This window comes from Leuresthes tenuis, unplaced genomic scaffold, assembly GCF_036924035.1.
Source record: "Leuresthes tenuis unplaced genomic scaffold, fLeuTen1.0.hap1 SCAF_23, whole genome shotgun sequence".
NCBI lineage: Eukaryota > Metazoa > Chordata > Actinopteri > Atheriniformes > Atherinopsidae > Leuresthes > Leuresthes tenuis.
In genome coordinates this window covers 25,346,176-25,363,660 of record NW_027325377.1, presented here as the reverse complement: position 1 = coordinate 25,363,660, position 17,485 = coordinate 25,346,176, and the positions used below count along the sequence as shown (strand labels likewise).

At 42.4% G+C, this 17,485-nt stretch overlaps 1 protein-coding gene across 3 annotated transcripts in view; it reads left to right on the top strand.

Moving 5' to 3' along the window:
- LOC140282590 (kinesin-like protein KIF21A) overlaps positions 1-17,485 on the top strand; it is a 49,292-nt gene that overhangs the window by 13,322 nt on the left and 18,485 nt on the right. For all 3 annotated transcript variants that reach the window (XM_072377070.1, XM_072377072.1, XM_072377071.1), the window contains exons 2-13: positions 4,281-4,503; positions 6,047-6,229; positions 6,572-6,721; positions 10,200-10,334; positions 10,414-10,578; positions 11,600-11,715; positions 12,559-12,754; positions 14,076-14,265; positions 14,504-14,567; positions 14,648-14,830; positions 16,816-16,876; positions 16,945-17,056. In XM_072377070.1, the coding sequence (XP_072233171.1) occupies positions 4,281-4,503; positions 6,047-6,229; positions 6,572-6,721; positions 10,200-10,334; positions 10,414-10,578; positions 11,600-11,715; positions 12,559-12,754; positions 14,076-14,265; positions 14,504-14,567; positions 14,648-14,830; positions 16,816-16,876; positions 16,945-17,056 (1,778 nt within the window). The remainder of the gene's footprint in view (positions 1-4,280; positions 4,504-6,046; positions 6,230-6,571; positions 6,722-10,199; positions 10,335-10,413; positions 10,579-11,599; positions 11,716-12,558; positions 12,755-14,075; positions 14,266-14,503; positions 14,568-14,647; positions 14,831-16,815; positions 16,877-16,944; positions 17,057-17,485) is intronic.

Sequence of the window (17,485 nt, the reverse complement as noted above, 5' to 3'; positions counted from 1 at the left end):
TACTTCAGAAGAAAGTCGAAATACTTCAGAAGAAAGTCGAAATACTTGGAGAAGAAAGTCGAAATACTTCAGAAGAAAGTCGAAATACTTCAGAAGAAAGTCGAAATACTTCAGAAGAAAGTCGAAATACTTCAGAAGAAAGTCGAAATACTTCAAAATAAAGTCGAAATACTTCAGAAGAAAGTCGAAATACTTCAAAATAAAGTCGAAATACTTCAAAATAAAGTCGAAATACTTCAGAAGAAAGTCGAAATACTTCAGAATAAAGTCGAAATACTTCAGAATAAAGTCGAAATACTTCAGAAGAAAGTCGAAATACTTCAAAATAAAGTCGAAATACTTCAGAAGAAAGTCGAAATACTTCAAAATAAAGTCGAAATACTTCAAAATAAAGTCAAAATACTTCAAAATAAAGTCGAAATACTTAAAAATAAAGTCGAAATACTTTATTCTCAAAATGGGAAAAAAAATTTTTTTTAAAAATCATCCTCTATTATTTTTTCTTCGTGTGACCGTAATAATCCTTCGTACGATATGTTGGAGCCTTTATCGATATGTTAGTGATAATCGTAGCTTTAAAGAGAAAAAGTAAGTCTTCAAACAGTCTGAAAAGTAGTACTGCAACAATTTAGAGCATTACTAAAACATTTATTTAAATTAAATATCTGTTTTTAAGCTGTCCCTTAAAATTAAATTATAAAACTGTACCTGTTTACAAGTGGAAGCATCCTAACCTCGTTTTTAATCAAACATTGACTCAAATTACATCTTACAAGGCAATGCAAGGTCTAATCTAAATTATGATGTAATTATTTTATTTGAAACTTGAATTGGGAGATTTTTCTTGTTAATACGGCATACTTAGCTGAGTAGCTTTGATATTAAGATGAAATGCGAACACGTTGGGTCACTAAATTAAAGGATTTATGAACAACTTTCTCCTTCACTGGCTAAAGATGAACAGTATTGTTGACACACTTTATAATTTACAGTGTAAAGTGGGGATTTCTGCAGTTCTAATGCTCCTACAGGTGCACAGCTGCTACATGTAGAGGTGTCTGAATTATCCAGCCTGCATCTGTCAGCTCTGTCCTGCTGTCATCAGGGCTGTAATCCCAGAGAGAGTCTGCTAAATAGCTCAGATCTGATGTCACACAAACACTCACAGACGCACATTGTGTTAATGTCTGCTGTCAGGCAGAAACGGTAGCAACCATTTATGATTCTCACGTGTTTTTAGTCCAGTTCTCATTAAACTTGGGTTAGACTGTGGCCTCGGAGGCCTTCTTTTATTAGGACTTGTATTTAGTTTTTTCATTGATGATATTTTTATGATTTCTGATTTGAAAGAAAATGTATTTTCAACACTTTATACTTTCGGTGTGTCTTAATATTTCCTCTTCAGGTGACCTGTAAGTCTGGAGAAAGTGTGTTTATGTGAACAAAAGCAAACAGAGCAATTCCTTAATGAAATCCAGGGTGGGACTGTTTGCTCAGAGCTCACTTCTCGCCCTCCCTCAGCCTGGAACAGTGAGAGTTTTGTGCTGTGGATGGGAAATGTGCTGGCACCACATGCTGTTCCACACACATGCACTGCACAGTGGCAGCACTCTTATACCTCAGTAAAAAGTGTTGCCCTCTTCAAACACAGCAACACTTTTACCTTCAAACCCGTAATAATCAAATGCGTTTGTCTTTTAGGGTTTGACCATTTTCTTTCGTGCTTTTAGTTCATGCACAGACAGCTCTGCGTTTCCTTTTTTTTTTTTAACATAGACATTAGCCATGTCTGAACGTGTTATTCTAACTTTAAAAGATATTTTTTAAATCATTATGGATAGTATTTCCACACAGTTGGAATTTAATCCTGCTAGATGTTCAGCTTTATGAATCATTTTAGATTTATCATTAAAATACCAATAAAACTGATGACATTACCACTGCTAGCATCTGTGCTAGCACATAAGTTCTTAGTGTTTATGTGTTAGCATCTGTGCTAGCACATAGGTTCTTAGCGTTTATGTGTTAGCATCTGTGCTAGCACGTAGGTTCTTAGCGTTTATGTGTTAGCATCTGTGCTAGCACCTAGGTTCTTAGTGTTTATGTGTTAGCATCTGTGCTAGCACGTAGGTTCTTAGCGTTTATGTGTTAGCATCTGTGCTAGCACCTAGGTTCTTAGCGTTTATGTGTTAGCATCTGTGCTAGCACCTAGGAATAGTGAGAGTTTTGTGCTGTGGATGGGAAATGTGCTGGCACCACATGCTGTTCCACACACATGCACAGTGGCAGCACTCTTATACCTCAGTAAAAAGTGCTGCCCTCTTCAAACACAGCAACACTTTTACCTTCAAACCTGTAATAATCAAATGCGTTTGTCTTTTAGGGTTTGACCATTTTCTTTCATGCTTTTAGTTCATGCACAGACAGCTCTGCTTTTCCTTTTTTTATTTAACATAGACATTAGCAATGTCTGAACGTGTTATTCTAACTTTAAAAGATTTTTAAAAATCATTATGGACAGGATTTTCACACAGTTGGAATTTAATCCTGCTAGCAGTTCAGCTTTATGAATCATTTTAGATTTATCATTAAAATACCAATAAAACTGATGACATTACCACTGCTAGCATCTGTGCTAGCACATAGGTTCTTAGTGTTTATGTGTTAGCATCTGTGCTAGCACATAAGTTCTTAGCGTTTGTGTTAGCATCTGTGCTAGCACCTAGGTTCTTAGCGTTTATGTGTTAGCATCTGTGCTAGCACCTAGGTTCTTAGCGTTTATGTGTTAGCATCTGTGCTAGCACCTAGGAATAGTGAGAGTTTTGTGCTGTGGATGGGAAATGTGCTGGCACCACATGCTGTTCCACACACATGCACAGTGGCAGCACTCTTATACCTCGGTAAAAAGTGTTGCCCTCTTCAAACACAGCAACACTTTTACCTTCAAACCCGTAATAATCAAATGAGTTTGTCTTTTAGGGTTTGACCATTTTCTTTCGTGCTTTTAGTTCATACACAGACAGCTCTGCGTTTCCTTTCTTTTTTTTAACATAGACATTAGCAATGTCTGAACGTGTTATTCTAACTTTAAAAGATATTTTTAAAATCATTATCGATAGGATTTTCACACAGTTGGAATTTAATCCTGCTAGCAGTTCAGCTTTATGAATAATTTTAGATTTATTATTAAAATAGCAATAAAACTGATGACATTACCACTGCTAGCATCTGTGCTAGCACATAAGTTCTTAGCGTTTATGTGTTAGCATCTGTGCTAGCACCTAGGTTCTTAGCGTTTATGTGTTAGCATCTGTGCTAGCACCTAGGTTCTTAGCGTTTATGTGTTAGCGTCTATGCTAGCATGACGCTTTGAGCCTCCTTTCCATGAGTACTGACCTGGAACTACAAAAGTGCTACCTTTGGGATAAATAAAGTATTTTTTTTCATTTAATTTCAGTGATGAATGTTGAGAATCAGGCCACAGTTCGTAGATTGGACAAGGGACGGTAACCTTGTGTTTATGTAGCATAGGTTGAGGTAATTTTTGGTGAACAGAAGCCAACTTTCTCCTAGCAGCCCGTGCCATTACCGGTCATATCAGTGCTGGTTTATTAAAGGTAATGTGTGGTGTGCCACAGGGTTCAGTACTTGGACCATTGTTGTTTACATTATATTTATGTCTCTATTTAAGTCTCTGAAGAGGATTTTATTTGCTGAAGACGTAACGTTTTTGTTTTAGGTAACGTTTCAAGTATCTTATGGATACTGTGAACTACTGATTGTTGGAAAATGGTTGGATTTAAACAAATTATTGTATACATACATATCCAGAAGCTGTTTAAAGTGGAGTAACACAAAATAATGAATAAATGTATCTTTTCTTTTTCTTCTTTTGTGCTGATTCTGTATTTTAATCAAAGGTTAAAGCTTATTAGGTTTTCCTTATGTGTTGATTGTTGTATCAGGGATAGGTGTTAAATAATCTGCAGCTTCAGCCTTTATCATTTGATATGTGTAATATAAATTATTTAAATAAAGACAAAGTGCTAAGGCCTGGGTCAGATTTCTGTTACTCGTTATCAGCCTGGAAATGGGTAAAGATGCCTTGGAGCTAACTGTGCTCAATGCTAACATTTTTTAGTTTTAAAACGTTCTTACACAGCACTGCATCATCTCAATAATTACGTTATGTTTTTTTTTTAAGTGGTAGTTCGCAGAAATTCTCTTTACGATTGATGATTTGTGGAAGTTGAACGTTCCTCTCTTTCTCTGTCTATCAGGATCCGTCCTCAGCTGGCCAAAGAAAAGATCGAGGGCTGTCACATCTGCACTTATGTGATGCCTGGAGAGCCACAGGTGGTCCTGGGTAAGGACAAGGCCTTCACCTATGATTATGTCTTAGATATGGACACCCAGCAAGAAACCATCTACACCCACTGCACCGAGGCACTCATCGAGGGGTGCTTTGAGGGCTACAACGCAACCATCTTTGCATATGGACAGGTTATTTTTGCCTTATTTTTTCACTTTTCATAATCAAACTGGCATGAACAGACACAGACACCCGCACATTCAACAATGCTCTGACTTTACTTCGCTCCAGGGGATGGAAATGTTTCAAGAATCTGCAGAATTTTGGCGGCATGTGATATGAAGCCGATTTTATTTCGTATTAGACAAGAAATAAGGGTGTGGACAGGCCTCGCCAGTTCTGTCAGTGAAGCAGGCGAGTTCCAACTTGCTGTCACCACTGCAGCTTTATGTTGGCTCTGATAGATTAGCCTGAGAGGATGACATGGAAGAGGTAGTTTATTACCCAATTAAAGCAAAGTTGGAACAGACTCCTTCACATCGTACCAAAGCAGGGAAGTAAACCCTGAAGTCAAAACCTATCTGAAATACATTAGACATATGCTGCATTCACTGACCCCTGGTAGAGGATATGAACCACTTTCATGTCTGAGGCTACTCTACTTTTTTACCTTCTGACAGCAGGTCAAACAAGTATATTTCCGAAATGCTCAAGTTGAGAGATTTAAGCGTTTTAGCACTGGGACGGGGTAACAAAAGGCAGGAAAAGGGTGTGGTACTGAAAAGAAACAGCTGGAGGAACATTTTGTAGCTTTTTATGTTAACTGGCAACAGGTCAGTCACATGGTTGGGTATAAAAAGAGCACCTGAGAGAGGCAGAGTCTCTCAGAAGTAGAGATGGAAAGCCTCCATCGGACAGGAACGGGACAACATCAGCAGCTGGTCTCCTCTGTTTGTTTATGTTTATGTATTTATCAGACGCTTTTATCCAAAGAGACTTACAAATGAAGATATAACAAGCTATATAAGAAGCTAACAATAAACATCTGTTCCAGATGTTGTTAAAAGAAGACGGGATGCTTCACAGTGGGGAAACAAGCTGATATTTTTCATGAAATATTAAAATATTCACTGTTCTATTGTGACTAAAATATATAAATACAAATTCTTCTGCTTTTATTTACTTCTCAAACCAGCGTCCCGACCATTTTGCCGTTGTTTGAGTTGCACAAACTGAACTTGAAGCTGAAATTGTGCATGAAAAGATGCAATAAACCAGACTCCAGGTCTGGTTGAACCAGTGCAGTTAAACTTGCCCCATTTTCACCTCCCCCTGCGCTCCTCTCCTTTGTGCTCATTATTCTGCCCTCACATTGTTCTGTGCCTCTTATATTCCCGTCACAGAGCCTTTCACAGGGGAGCCACGTGCACGCTCAGCGGCCACGTGCACGTTATAGCAACCACACAGGTGTGGTTTGTAGAATAAAACGGACACACAGTCCGTCTGTGGCGCTTCAGCATGGAGGATAAAGGGCTGACACGTGAATTTGAACCCAATGTTGCATTCCTCTCTTTGTCTCCATGGTGATCTCCATGGTGATTACCCCGTCTCCTCTGACCCCTCTGAGGTTGTCTTTTGACATCAAGGCTTTTCCCAATCCACAGAAAAACAATAAATTTACGATGTAAACGTCCTTAAAGTGACCATAAAACGGGTTTTCTGCCTCGTATCCAGACAGGTTCGGGTAAGACGTACACCATGGGAACCGGCTTCGACGTCAACGGCGGAGAGGACGAGCTGGGCATCATTCCCCGGGCCGTCAACCACCTGTTCAGAGGGATCGAGAAGCGCAGACAGGACGCCACCGAGCAGGGCAGACCTGTTCCCGAGTTCAAGATCAACGCACAGTTCCTGGAGGTACCGAAAGAAGGATTTAGCTAAAGTTCCAACAAATGAAATATCTTCAGCACACAGTCTGAACTCTAATTTAAAAGCTGAAGCCACTTAGCATCTATTAGTTAGACATGGCAGGAACATGCAGACAGTCAGGGGTCAGAGGTTAAAGTTAAAGTGCCCACATGACCCAGCGGCCATTAAACTGTCATTAGTTTGTCTCCGAGGTCGTCTCCCGGCTTTATTTTTAACTGACAACAAGTGGCTGCTAACAGCTGGTAAAGAGGCAGCTGAGGGCAGAGTCCTGGAAATGTAAGAATCACAGAGCCGCTGCTGAAGTCTTCGTTTCCTCTTGTGTTTCACCAGCTGTACAATGAAGAGGTGCTGGACTTGTTTGATTCCACTCGCGACCTTGAGGCCAGGAGGCAGAAATCCAACATCAAAATCCACGAGGACGCCAACGGGGGCATCTACACGGTGGGGGTCACCACCCGCACCGTCTCCTCCGCTGCCGAGGTCAGCTTTAAACACTGAAAACACTGATGTGTCGCTGTTTTTACAAAGCAAATCAGAGAACAACAATGAAATTAGAACTATAGTAAAATATCTAAAAGATCCCAAACACACCGAAATACACCACGACTTCATGAAATCTTTCACTTTTCTCTTAAACTGACATCAAGACCAATAAAAATGACATTCTGTCTTATTGAGATGTTTGAGGCAGACTTTGGTTTAAGCACAGCGGTTCTCTGTCTTTGCCCTCTTTTGAGCTTTATTTTTAACTATGTTTTCAGGGTGGAGACTTAACAAGGTGCTCAACTCCGCCCTTTTAGTGATGTCAGCAGCGACTCCCCATTAATGCAGGAACACAGACCTAATGAAGCTGTTCCTCCAGTCAGAAACACTCCAGCTCTATCTGTAGATACAGATAGTTACTGTGTTGATCCCAGAGGGAAACAGTTTACAGTTAGCTGTAAGTTAGCAGTTAGCTGTAAGTTAGCAGTTAGCTGTAAGTGAGCAGTTAGTTGTAAGTTAGCAGTTAGTTGTAAGTTAGCTGTAAGTTAGCAGTTAGCTGTAAGTGAGCAGTTAGCTGTAAGTTAGCAGTTAGTTGTAAGTTAGCAGTTAGCTGTATGTTAACAGTTAGCTGTAAGTTAGCAGTTAGTTGTAAGTTAGCAGTTAGCTGTAAGTTAGCAGTTAGTTGTAAGTGAGCAGTTAGTTGTAAGTTAGCAGTTAGTTGTAAGTTAGCAGTTAGCTGTAAGTTAGCAGTTAGTTGTAAGTGAGCAGTTAGCTGTAAGTTAGCAGTTAGTTGTAAGTTAGCAGTTAGCTGTAAGTTAGCAGTTAGTTGTAAGTGAGCAGTTAGTTGTAAGTTAGCAGTTAGTTGTAAGTTAGCTGTAAGTTAGTAGTTAGCTGTAAGTTAGCAGTTAGTTGTAAGTTAGCTGTAAGTTAGCAGTTAGCTGTAAGTGAGCAGTTAGTTGTAAGTTAGCAGTTAGTTGTAAGTTAGCTGTAAGTTAGCAGTTAGCTGTAAGTGAGCAGTTAGCTGTAAGTTAGCAGTTAGTTGTAAGTTAGCAGTTAGCTGTATGTTAACAGTTAGCTGTAAGTTAGCAGTTAGTTGTAAGTTAGCAGTTAGCTGTAAGTTAGCAGTTAGTTGTAAGTGAGCAGTTAGTTGTAAGTTAGCAGTTAGTTGTAAGTTAGCAGTTAGCTGTAAGTTAGCAGTTAGTTGTAAGTGAGCAGTTAGCTGTAAGTTAGCAGTTAGTTGTAAGTTAGCAGTTAGCTGTAAGTTAGCAGTTAGTTGTAAGTGAGCAGTTAGTTGTAAGTTAGCAGTTAGTTGTAAGTTAGCTGTAAGTTAGTAGTTAGCTGTAAGTTAGCAGTTAGTTGTAAGTTAGCTGTAAGTTAGCAGTTAGCTGTAAGTGAGCAGTTAGTTGTAAGTTAGCAGTTAGCTGTAAGTTAGCAGTTAGTTGTAAGTTAGCAGTTAGTTGTAAGTGAGTAGTTAGTTGTAAGTTAGCTGTAAGTTAGCAGTTAGCTGTAAGTGAGCAGTTAGCTGTAAGTTAGCTGTAAGTTAGCAGTTAGTTGTAAGTTAGCTGTAAGTTAGCAGTTAGCTGTAAGTGAGCAGTTAGTTGTAAGTTGGCAGTTAGTTGTAAGTTAGCAGTTAGTTGTAAGTTAGCTGTAAGTTAGTAGTTAGCTGTAAGTTAGCAGTTAGTTGTAAGTTAGCTGTAAGTTAGCTGTAAGTTAGCAGATCGCTGTAAGTTAGCAGTTAGCTGTAAGTTAGCAGTTAGCTGTAAATTAACAGTTAGCTGTAAGTGAGCAGTTAGTTGTAAGTTAGCAGTTAGTTGTAAGTTAGCTGTAAGTTAGCAGTTAGTTGTAATTTAGCTGTAAGTTAGCAGTTAGCTGTAAGTTAACAGTTAGCTGTAAGTGAGCAGTTAGCTGTAAGTGAGCAGTTAGCTGTAAGTTAGCAGTTAGTTGTAAGTTAGCTGTAAGTTAGCAGTTAGCTGTAAGTTAGCAGCAGATGCTAGCAAACGATGCTTTCTCATCAACAGTAATGGACCAAGCCGTAGATGTGCACAGCGTAACTCGTAGTAATGCATGTGGACCGTTAATTACTGCGTTTAAACATTTTGGATATATTAACCTCATTAAACAGTTGTACCTGGAGACCTCCATCTTTATCAGAAACATGCCGATAATGTAACGTTAGCACACCGAGAGTGAGGAGAGGACCGGTGTTGTGTTGGAAACACACCTTAAACACAGCTGCAGGTTGTCTGAGTTACAGAACGGAACCGTTCAGCTAGAAAGCTTCAGCTAACAAAGTAATGTGGGAACAATAATGTTCATCTTTCAGAAAGGAACAGCAGTAACTCCTTAGAAGTTGGTGTACGTCATCTTCATTAGCTAAGCTGTTAGCGTTAGCTGCTGCTAAAGGAGGAAATAAATCAATAAATAAACCATGAGGAGTTATTTCATTAGCTAAGCTGTTAGCATTAGCTTCAGCTAACAAAGTAATGTGGGAACAATAATGTTCATCTTTCAGAAAGGAACAGCAATAACTCCTTAGAAGTTGGTGTACGTCATCTTCATTAGCTAAGCTGTTAGCGTTAGCTGCTGCTAAAGGAGGAAATAAATCAATAAATAAACCATGAGGAGTTATTTCATTAGCTAAGCTGTTAGCATTAGCTTCAGCTAACAAAGTAATGTGGGAACAATAATGTTCATCTTTCAGAAAGGAACAGCAATAACTCCTTAGAAGTTGGTGTACGTCATCTTCATTAGCTAAGCTGTTAGCGTTAGCTGCTGCTAAAGGAAGAAATAAATCAGTAAATAAATCATGAGGAGTTATTTCATTAGCTAAACTGTTAGCGTTAGCTGCTGCTAAAGGAGGAAATAAATCAGTAAATAAACCATGAGGAGTTATTTCTCAGATGCTTCCATTTCCCTGCTCTGAAGTTCAGGCTCTGAGAGCTGGAACTGATCCTCTTTGTGGCTCAGTTCCTTCAGTCCAGCGTTGAACTGGACCAAGTTGTTAAAGCAGTGGGAAGAAAAGTGGTTGCTGCACATTCACAGTCTTTAGCTAACTCTGCTGGAACATTAGCCTCAGATATAGTTTATCCACTGGGCTCTTATATCCTCTGAGGCTGCTGCTGGATGGAAGATGCATGCTCCTCAGTACAGCTGACAGCAGAACATTTCCACCAGAAGCTGGCTTCATCCGTCCAGCAGGGTGTAGGTGAGTGGGCGGGGCTTAGCAGAGGAGGCGGAGTCAATCAGAACAACTCGTTAAATGAGGAACTTTCAAACAAAGGGAACTAAATAAATACCAGGGTTGTGTTTTTGGGGAGCTTTACACACCCTGATATCTGCTCCCAGGAACAGGAAGAAGGGATTTTTACACAATATGTCACCTTTTAAAAGTTTCTGTGTCAGTTTGATCCGCTCCTTTTCACAAATATGCCGTTTATGTGAGAACATTTTTGCATCTTTATCTCTTTCCTAATAGATGATGCAATGTCTGAAACTGGGCGCCTTGTCTCGCACCACCGCCAGCACCCAGATGAACGTCCAGAGTTCGCGCTCCCACGCCATCTTCACCATCCACCTCTGCCAAGTTCGAGTCTGCTCTCCAGATAACAACGTAGGTGTCCTGATGGGAGTCGGCCTCTGGTGCACTTAGTGGGTTTAATTCCATTTGGTTTTGTTTTCCTGTCATCCAGGATAACGTTACAGATAACCGTCTCGCTAATGACTCGGAGATCAATGAGTTTGAGACGCTGACAGCCAAGTTCCACTTTGTGGACCTGGCTGGTTCTGAGAGACTGAAGAGAACCGGAGCCACAGGAGACAGAGCTAAGGAGGGCATCTCCATCAACTGTGGACTGGTGAGGAAGCAGGAACTCTGCGTGGCTTTCACAGTCAATTTAATTTAGTTTGGGTTGTCTTCAGCAGCCTGAAAATAACTTTAACCACCGTGTGGATGTTTTATGGTTAAAGGGAGACCCCTGTTGGCCGCAGTAGGTATTACACTTTCTTTCCTTTTTTGCTGTTTTTGCCACACAAACAGAACAATAACAACAATAAAACTGTCTGAAAAACAATAAAACAAACTAAATTCTCCCACCTCTAAACGGACATCTTTAAGATCTTCTAACCAGGATGTTTTCCACTGCAATAGGATGCGTCTACAAGCAATTAAAGAGACAAAAGCATCCAAAAGAAGTTGAATTAATTATGCATCGTATTACATGATAAAATCCCTGGTTTTCCTGTTTGGTTGACGGCACACGGAGGGAAAGAGGAAGATGGAGCAGGTGGATTCACAAAGATTTGACTTAAAGCAGCATATCGACGGATAGTTTTTAATGATTATCTGAATTTATCAGATAAAACTTCTGTTTTTTAGGTGTGGCAGAGATAAGCAAAGCAGAAGAGAAAAGACAGGAGGGGTTATTAAGGTTTAATGAAAAGATTTTCAGCCTTAAAAATGCTTTTCCATCGTGTCACTGTGTGTAAAAAGCAAGAAAAGGTGAATCAACGCTGTCAATCCTCATCAGTGAATACAGCCAAGAGATATTTCAGATATTATGGCCAACAAAGCTCCTAATTTTAAAGATATCTCAAATAAATTGTGGCAGGTTGGGTTTGGCCTTCATCAGAAGAATTAAACGTCTTGTTGGTATAAAGCTGAGCAGCAAAGACAGTGAATGAGCAGAATTACTGCATCTCAGTTGGTTCCAGATCCAGGGTAAATATTCCCAGCTGAATTTTTAAAGGATGATTTCAGAGAGAAATACATAGAAATACTGAAAAAGGAGTGAAAATGGCGGTTAAACTCGCCCCAGAGAGGACAAAGGGTGAACCAGCTGTGGCTTTTTATTACTGACGGTTCTTCTTCTTCCTCAGCTGGCGCTCGGGAACGTCATCAGCGCTCTGGGAGACCGCAGTAAGCGCTCCACTCACGTGCCTTACAGGGACTCCAAACTCACCCGGCTGCTGCAGGACTCTCTGGGTGGAAACAGGTTTGTGGGTCAGAATCATCAACACATTAAAGTGATTCAATTCAGCTTTATTCATAAAGAGGGAGGAGAGGTGCATCATGGGAGCTCCCCCAGCAGTCTAAGCCTATAGCAGCAGAACTATGGGATGTTTCAGGCTCACCTGAGCCATCCCTAACTATAAGCTTTATCAGAAAGGAAAGTTTCAGCCTGATCTTAAAGGTAGAGAGGGTGTCTGCTTCCTGAAGCCAAACTGGCAGCTGGTTCCACAGAGAGGGGCCTGATAATTGAAGGCTCTGCCTCCCATTCTGCTTTTAGGGGCCTGATAACTGAAGGCTCTGCCTCCCATTCTGCTTTTAGGGGCCTGATAACTGAAGGCTCTGCCTCCCATTCTGCTTTTAGGGGCCTGATAACTGAAGGCTCTGCCTCCCATTCTGCTTTTAGGGGCCTGATAACTGAAGGCTCTGCCTCCCATTCTGCTTTTAGGGGCCTGATAACTGAAGGCTCTGCCTCCCATTCTGCTTCTAGGGGCCTGATAACTGAAGGCTCTGCCTCCCATTCTGCTTTTAAAAGGAAAGTTTCAGGGTGTCTGCTTCCTGAAGCCTGAAGCAGCCCCAGAAACCTGTTTTATATGTGAGTCAAAGGTCATCCTGGTCAGGAATAACTCCAAGGTTCCTCACTGTAGGACCAGAAGCCAAGAAAACAGTAACTATGTAACTGGACTGTTGTCCAAAGACGACACGGATTTAGAAGCAGAACCTTTGGATTGAAGAACCTCAAACCCTCTCAGAACGCTCTAAATATCTGTTTTCTGTTGAAGTTCATGATGGTTCTTGAGTTCTTTTGGGTCCGTTTGTGCTTCTCCAGCCAAACGGTGATGATCGCCTGCATCAGCCCGTCGGACCGGGACTTCATGGAGACCCTGAACACCCTCAAGTACGCCAACCGGGCCCGAAACATCAAGAACAAGGTGATGGTGAACCAGGACAGAGCCAGCCAGCAGATCAGCGCCCTGAGGACGGAGATCGCTCGGCTGCAGATGGAGCTGATGGAGTACAGGACGGTGAGAGTCCGGGAAGCTGAGGGAGCGCGGTGCTGAGAGCATTTCATGATGTTAACGGGCAAGGGCGTAACCATGGTTTAGACATTGGGGGGGTCCAAGAAAAACAAAATTGTATCTCGCTTCTTCTTCATGTGAAGTGGTTTTAACAGCCAACTTTAACCCTGAGACGATGCTTTGGGTGTTCAAAATCAGCTTGATAACGTTTTAAATCAATACTTTGATCGAACTGTTCTAACTTCCTATAAACCAAAGACACTAAAAGACACTCAACTGTGATCAATAGTTGTCCAGAGGAAGAAGAACTCAGTGTGATGAACATCAGCAAGGGCGTAACCATGGTTTAGACATTGGGGGGGTCCAAGAAAAACAAAATTGTTGAGTGCATTATCTATAATTCTTTATTTATATATGAAAAATTGGACATTTAGAACATAGTTTAGAGGACTACATTGACCATATAAATTCACATCTAAAGGAATAGTGTAATTTCTCCGAGACAGTGACTGCCCCCCCACTTTGTTTTGGTTAGTTGCTTACTGTTTACTGACCTTAAACACACCTACCAATTACAGTTATGCTCTTCCAGTAGTTCTGTAGCAAATAGGACAGCTTCCAATGGAAAACCACCAAATACCCAAAGCATGTTTATGGAAATATTTTAATAAGGACAACTAATGATGTAACAAATTACAGACTTTTCCTTTAACAAAAAATGTGCCGAGGACTTTTAAGTCCAGGTTCATTTCTATTGTGTCAATGTCTCAAAATGTGCATTAACAATGAAAAGTCTAATAGTCTAATGTTATTTTTGTTTTAAGTTGTTTTATTTTGAAAGGGGGCGGAAGTTTATTTTGTTGATTCTGTGTTGGACTTCCTGTTCTGGTACAATCTGCTCCGTCAAAAGTCCAACGTAAAGATAAGGAGAGCCGCTGCTGAGACGGCGGCGCGCCCAGTGGGTCACTCTCATTGGCTAGAGTGTTAGCATCAACAACGGCGACCGCGGCGCAGCCGTTACGTTCCCATGGTAACACACGCAAGCGCGCCCGGTGGGTCACTCTCATTGGCTAGAGTGTTAGCATCAACAACGGCGACCGCGGCGCAGCCGTTACCACGGTAACACACGGAAATAAACTGAAAATAAATAAGACATAACAAGAGACCGATCCCTTGACAGGGTTCATAAAAGGAGAACATGCATTTTACATATTTTCTGCTGTATATTGGGGGGGGCAGGTTGGTATTTTCTCAATATTGGGGGGGACACGACCCCCCCAAAGAATGCGTGGTTACGCCATAGTTAACGGGCCTGTTTGATGCTCAGGGCAAACGCATGGTGGGCGAGGACGGCATGGAGGGCATCAACGACCTTGTCCACGAGAACGCCATGTTGCAGACGGAGAATAACAACCTGAGGGTGAGAGTGAAGGCCATGCAGGAGACGATCGATGCCCAGAAAACCCGGCTGACGCAGGTCCTCAGTGACCAGGCCAACCGGGCCCTGAACAGAGCAGGTAGGACCGCTCAGGTGGCTCAAACATTTTGGCCCTGATGGGGCTCCGTAGCTCTGATCGGGACCTTTTTACTCCCAAAAACAGGTTCTTTTTGCAGATTAAATCAATAACAGGGACTTGGTATCAGTTATTAATCTTTATTTAAGGATTTCCTCCAACGTTCTTCACATAATCCTTGAAATAATTTGACTATATTTAAGTTATGACTGATTTTGTGGGTAAATTAAATTCTTTCCAGGCGAAGGAAACGAAGAAATTGGGAAGATGATTGAAAACTACATCAAAGAAATCGAGGATCTCCGGTAAGAACGCAAAGTTTGTCTTGATTTATTTCTCATTAATCTCTCGACGTTAATCATCTGTAAACGATCTCGTCTCCCAGAGCGAAACTCCTCGAGAGCGAAGCCGTGAGCGAGGCCCTGAGGAAGAGTCTGTCCCGGGCCTCCAATCGGTCCTCGCTGTACGCCGGCGCCGTCGCCCCCGAGAAGGAGGCCAGCGAAGTCATCGAGATGGCGAAGAAAGACCTGCAGAAGCTGAAGAAGATGGAGAAGAAGAAGAAAAAGAGGTAGAACGCGTCTCTTTTTGCTGTTTCGTTTGTGGCAGAAGTTGATTTGATCGGTGCTGACGGTCGATTTGTTCGGAAGTTAAAGCAGGGAAGTCTGTACGTTTGTACGTTGCCATGGCGATGGGTTTGCTGAGGGTGTCCGCAGTTTCCAGCCTGAGGTGCTAAATAGTTTTAGTGATAAATTTAGTGATAAATAATCATTTAAATGGGCTTTAAAATAACTCAGAACCTTAAACTTAGTTTGTGTTTTAGTTTGAGGAGATTAAAGAAGTTTAAGGGTCAACAAGTTGGATAAAAAGCCCAAAGGAGGATGGTACCCTTTCACAATAAAACGCCTTATTTATTGAACAGAAGAGTCTCGTATGTCCCAGACTTTGATGTAAGCGGTGGAGACGGTGAAGACGAGGCTGGAAGTGTACCTGAAATACAACAGCATCAGAAACAGAGAATCAAAAGAATAAATACAGATAAAGACAGATGTGTTGGTGCCCTTTCACAATAAAAGGCTTCATTTATTGAACAGAAGAAGGTGGAAACCTTAATTTAACGTTTTTAACACACTGAGACGTCTGCATCAGCCTGCAGGCAGCTTGGCCCTCTCCTCTTTCCATAGATGGGATTAAGATCTGGGCCCATTGAGGACCATTTCAGAACAGTCCAATGTGCTTCTCTCAGCCGTTCTGGAGGGATTTTAGCTGTAAGTTTGGCTCATCGTCCCGTTGGAGGACCTGGGCTGAGCTCTCTGACTCTGGGCAGGATGTTTGGCTCCAGGATGCCTCGGGAGCCTTCAGGCTTCACCGGCTCCTCGCGCCCGATGCAGCAGAGCGACCCCAGAACCAAACCTCCATGTTTCCCCGCAGGTGAGGTGTTCACTTCTTTTAAAGCTTCAGAGCCAAACCGCTCCAGTTCTGCCTCATCCTCCTCCCACAGACTTTGGGGCTTGTCAACATGCATTTAGGTGAATTCCAGCCTGACTTCTCTGTGTTTCTGTCAGCAGTGGAGCCCTTCTGGGTCTTCTTCTGCTATCATTTGAAATGTGCCGGGTGGGTTTGGCCTAACCTTTGACCTCGGCGTTCAGCCTGAATGGTTCTGGATGGTTCCCACTGAACCTGGGGCTGCATTTCCTCTCCCACGTCCCGGGAGCTGGGCCTCAGTCCATGAGCCTCAGACCTTTTATTAACGCTGGCAGCTGTGGCCACGGCAACATGAAGCTGCTTGGAGCCTTTACCTTTAACTCGGGAATCTATGATCAAACTACAGCAGCATTTAGCTCCCTTTAAACCGGCTGAATGTCTGATGAAGGCACCTGTGGTGCTGATTAAGGTCGAAACATGACTAAAATGCAGGGATTAATCGCCTCTTTCGGGGTACCAACAAGCTGAAGGCTGGACTGATTAAGCTCCGCCTCCAGGATTCGTTGTTTGATGGTGTTTGTGAGCGTCTCTGCACTCACTTGCTGTTTCTTGCTGCTCTGTCTGACGGTCTCTGTCCCTCTGCTATCTCACAAACTTCCCCTCACTTCTCCCAAATTCTGTGGCCCGTCTGCCCCCTTTGCCCCCCCCACGCCGCCCTCACCCCAAACGCCATCGTTCTCCCCGAAGGCTGCGGCGATACGAGGAGAATCAGCACCGCGAGGTTGAGCACAGGTTTGAAACTTCCCAACCAGAAATGGGTCAAAGACTGATTCACATAACAGCTGAGATGTCCCAGCGATGATTATCGACTCATTAACTAACCCGAACCCTTACTCACAGATCTCTAACCCTCTGCTCCAGCTGAAAGATGCTGATCAGGTGTCTCAGACTCTTTGTTCAGCTCATCTTTGCAGTGTGTGGAAGACGCATTAACTGTCAAATCACAGTGAAATCATCCATGAATCACCACTGATCTGCTGTAACACGATGAGGCGTCTAATCGTTTGCATGAATCTGATCCATGAGCTTCACCTTCTGCTTGTCCGGCGGCTAACACTTTCCCTCTTTCAGCGTGGTCAAAGAGGAGGTGCCAGACAACGACCAGGAAAGAGGCAACGAGGAGGCAGAGGGGGTAGGTCCTTATATTGCTGTTTAAAGGTGTTTGTTGCACATTAATCAACACGGCTTTAACTTCACCAGGAGGCCAGCGACCATGAGGACGGGGAAGATGCAGATGGAGAAGATGAGGACTATGACATCGCAGCAGAAGAGACGTCTGATGAGTCAGACTCTGAGGAACTGGAAGAGAAAGGTACATTTATGTGTGACAAAGTAAGTCTTAAAGCCTTTTAAAACAGCTGAACGAACCAATGTTACGCTGATGATACCCAGCTCTATCTGTCATTCCCACCTGACGACCACACGGTCTCAGACTGTCTCTCTGACATATCAACATGGATGAAAGCCCATCACCTCCAACTTAACCTCCCAAAAACTGAACTGCTGGTCTTCCCAGCCAAACCAACCAAACACCACAGCATCTGCATCCAAACTGAATCTCTTGCTCCATCAAAGGTTGCTGGAAACTTGGGTGTCATGATTGATGACCAACTAACCTTCAAAGATCACGTTACCTCGGTTGCTCGTTCAGCCGCTTTGCATTACTAAAGATAAGAAAGATCAGACCATACCTGACCCAACATGCCCCCCAGCTCCTGCTGCAGGCCATGGTCATCTCCCA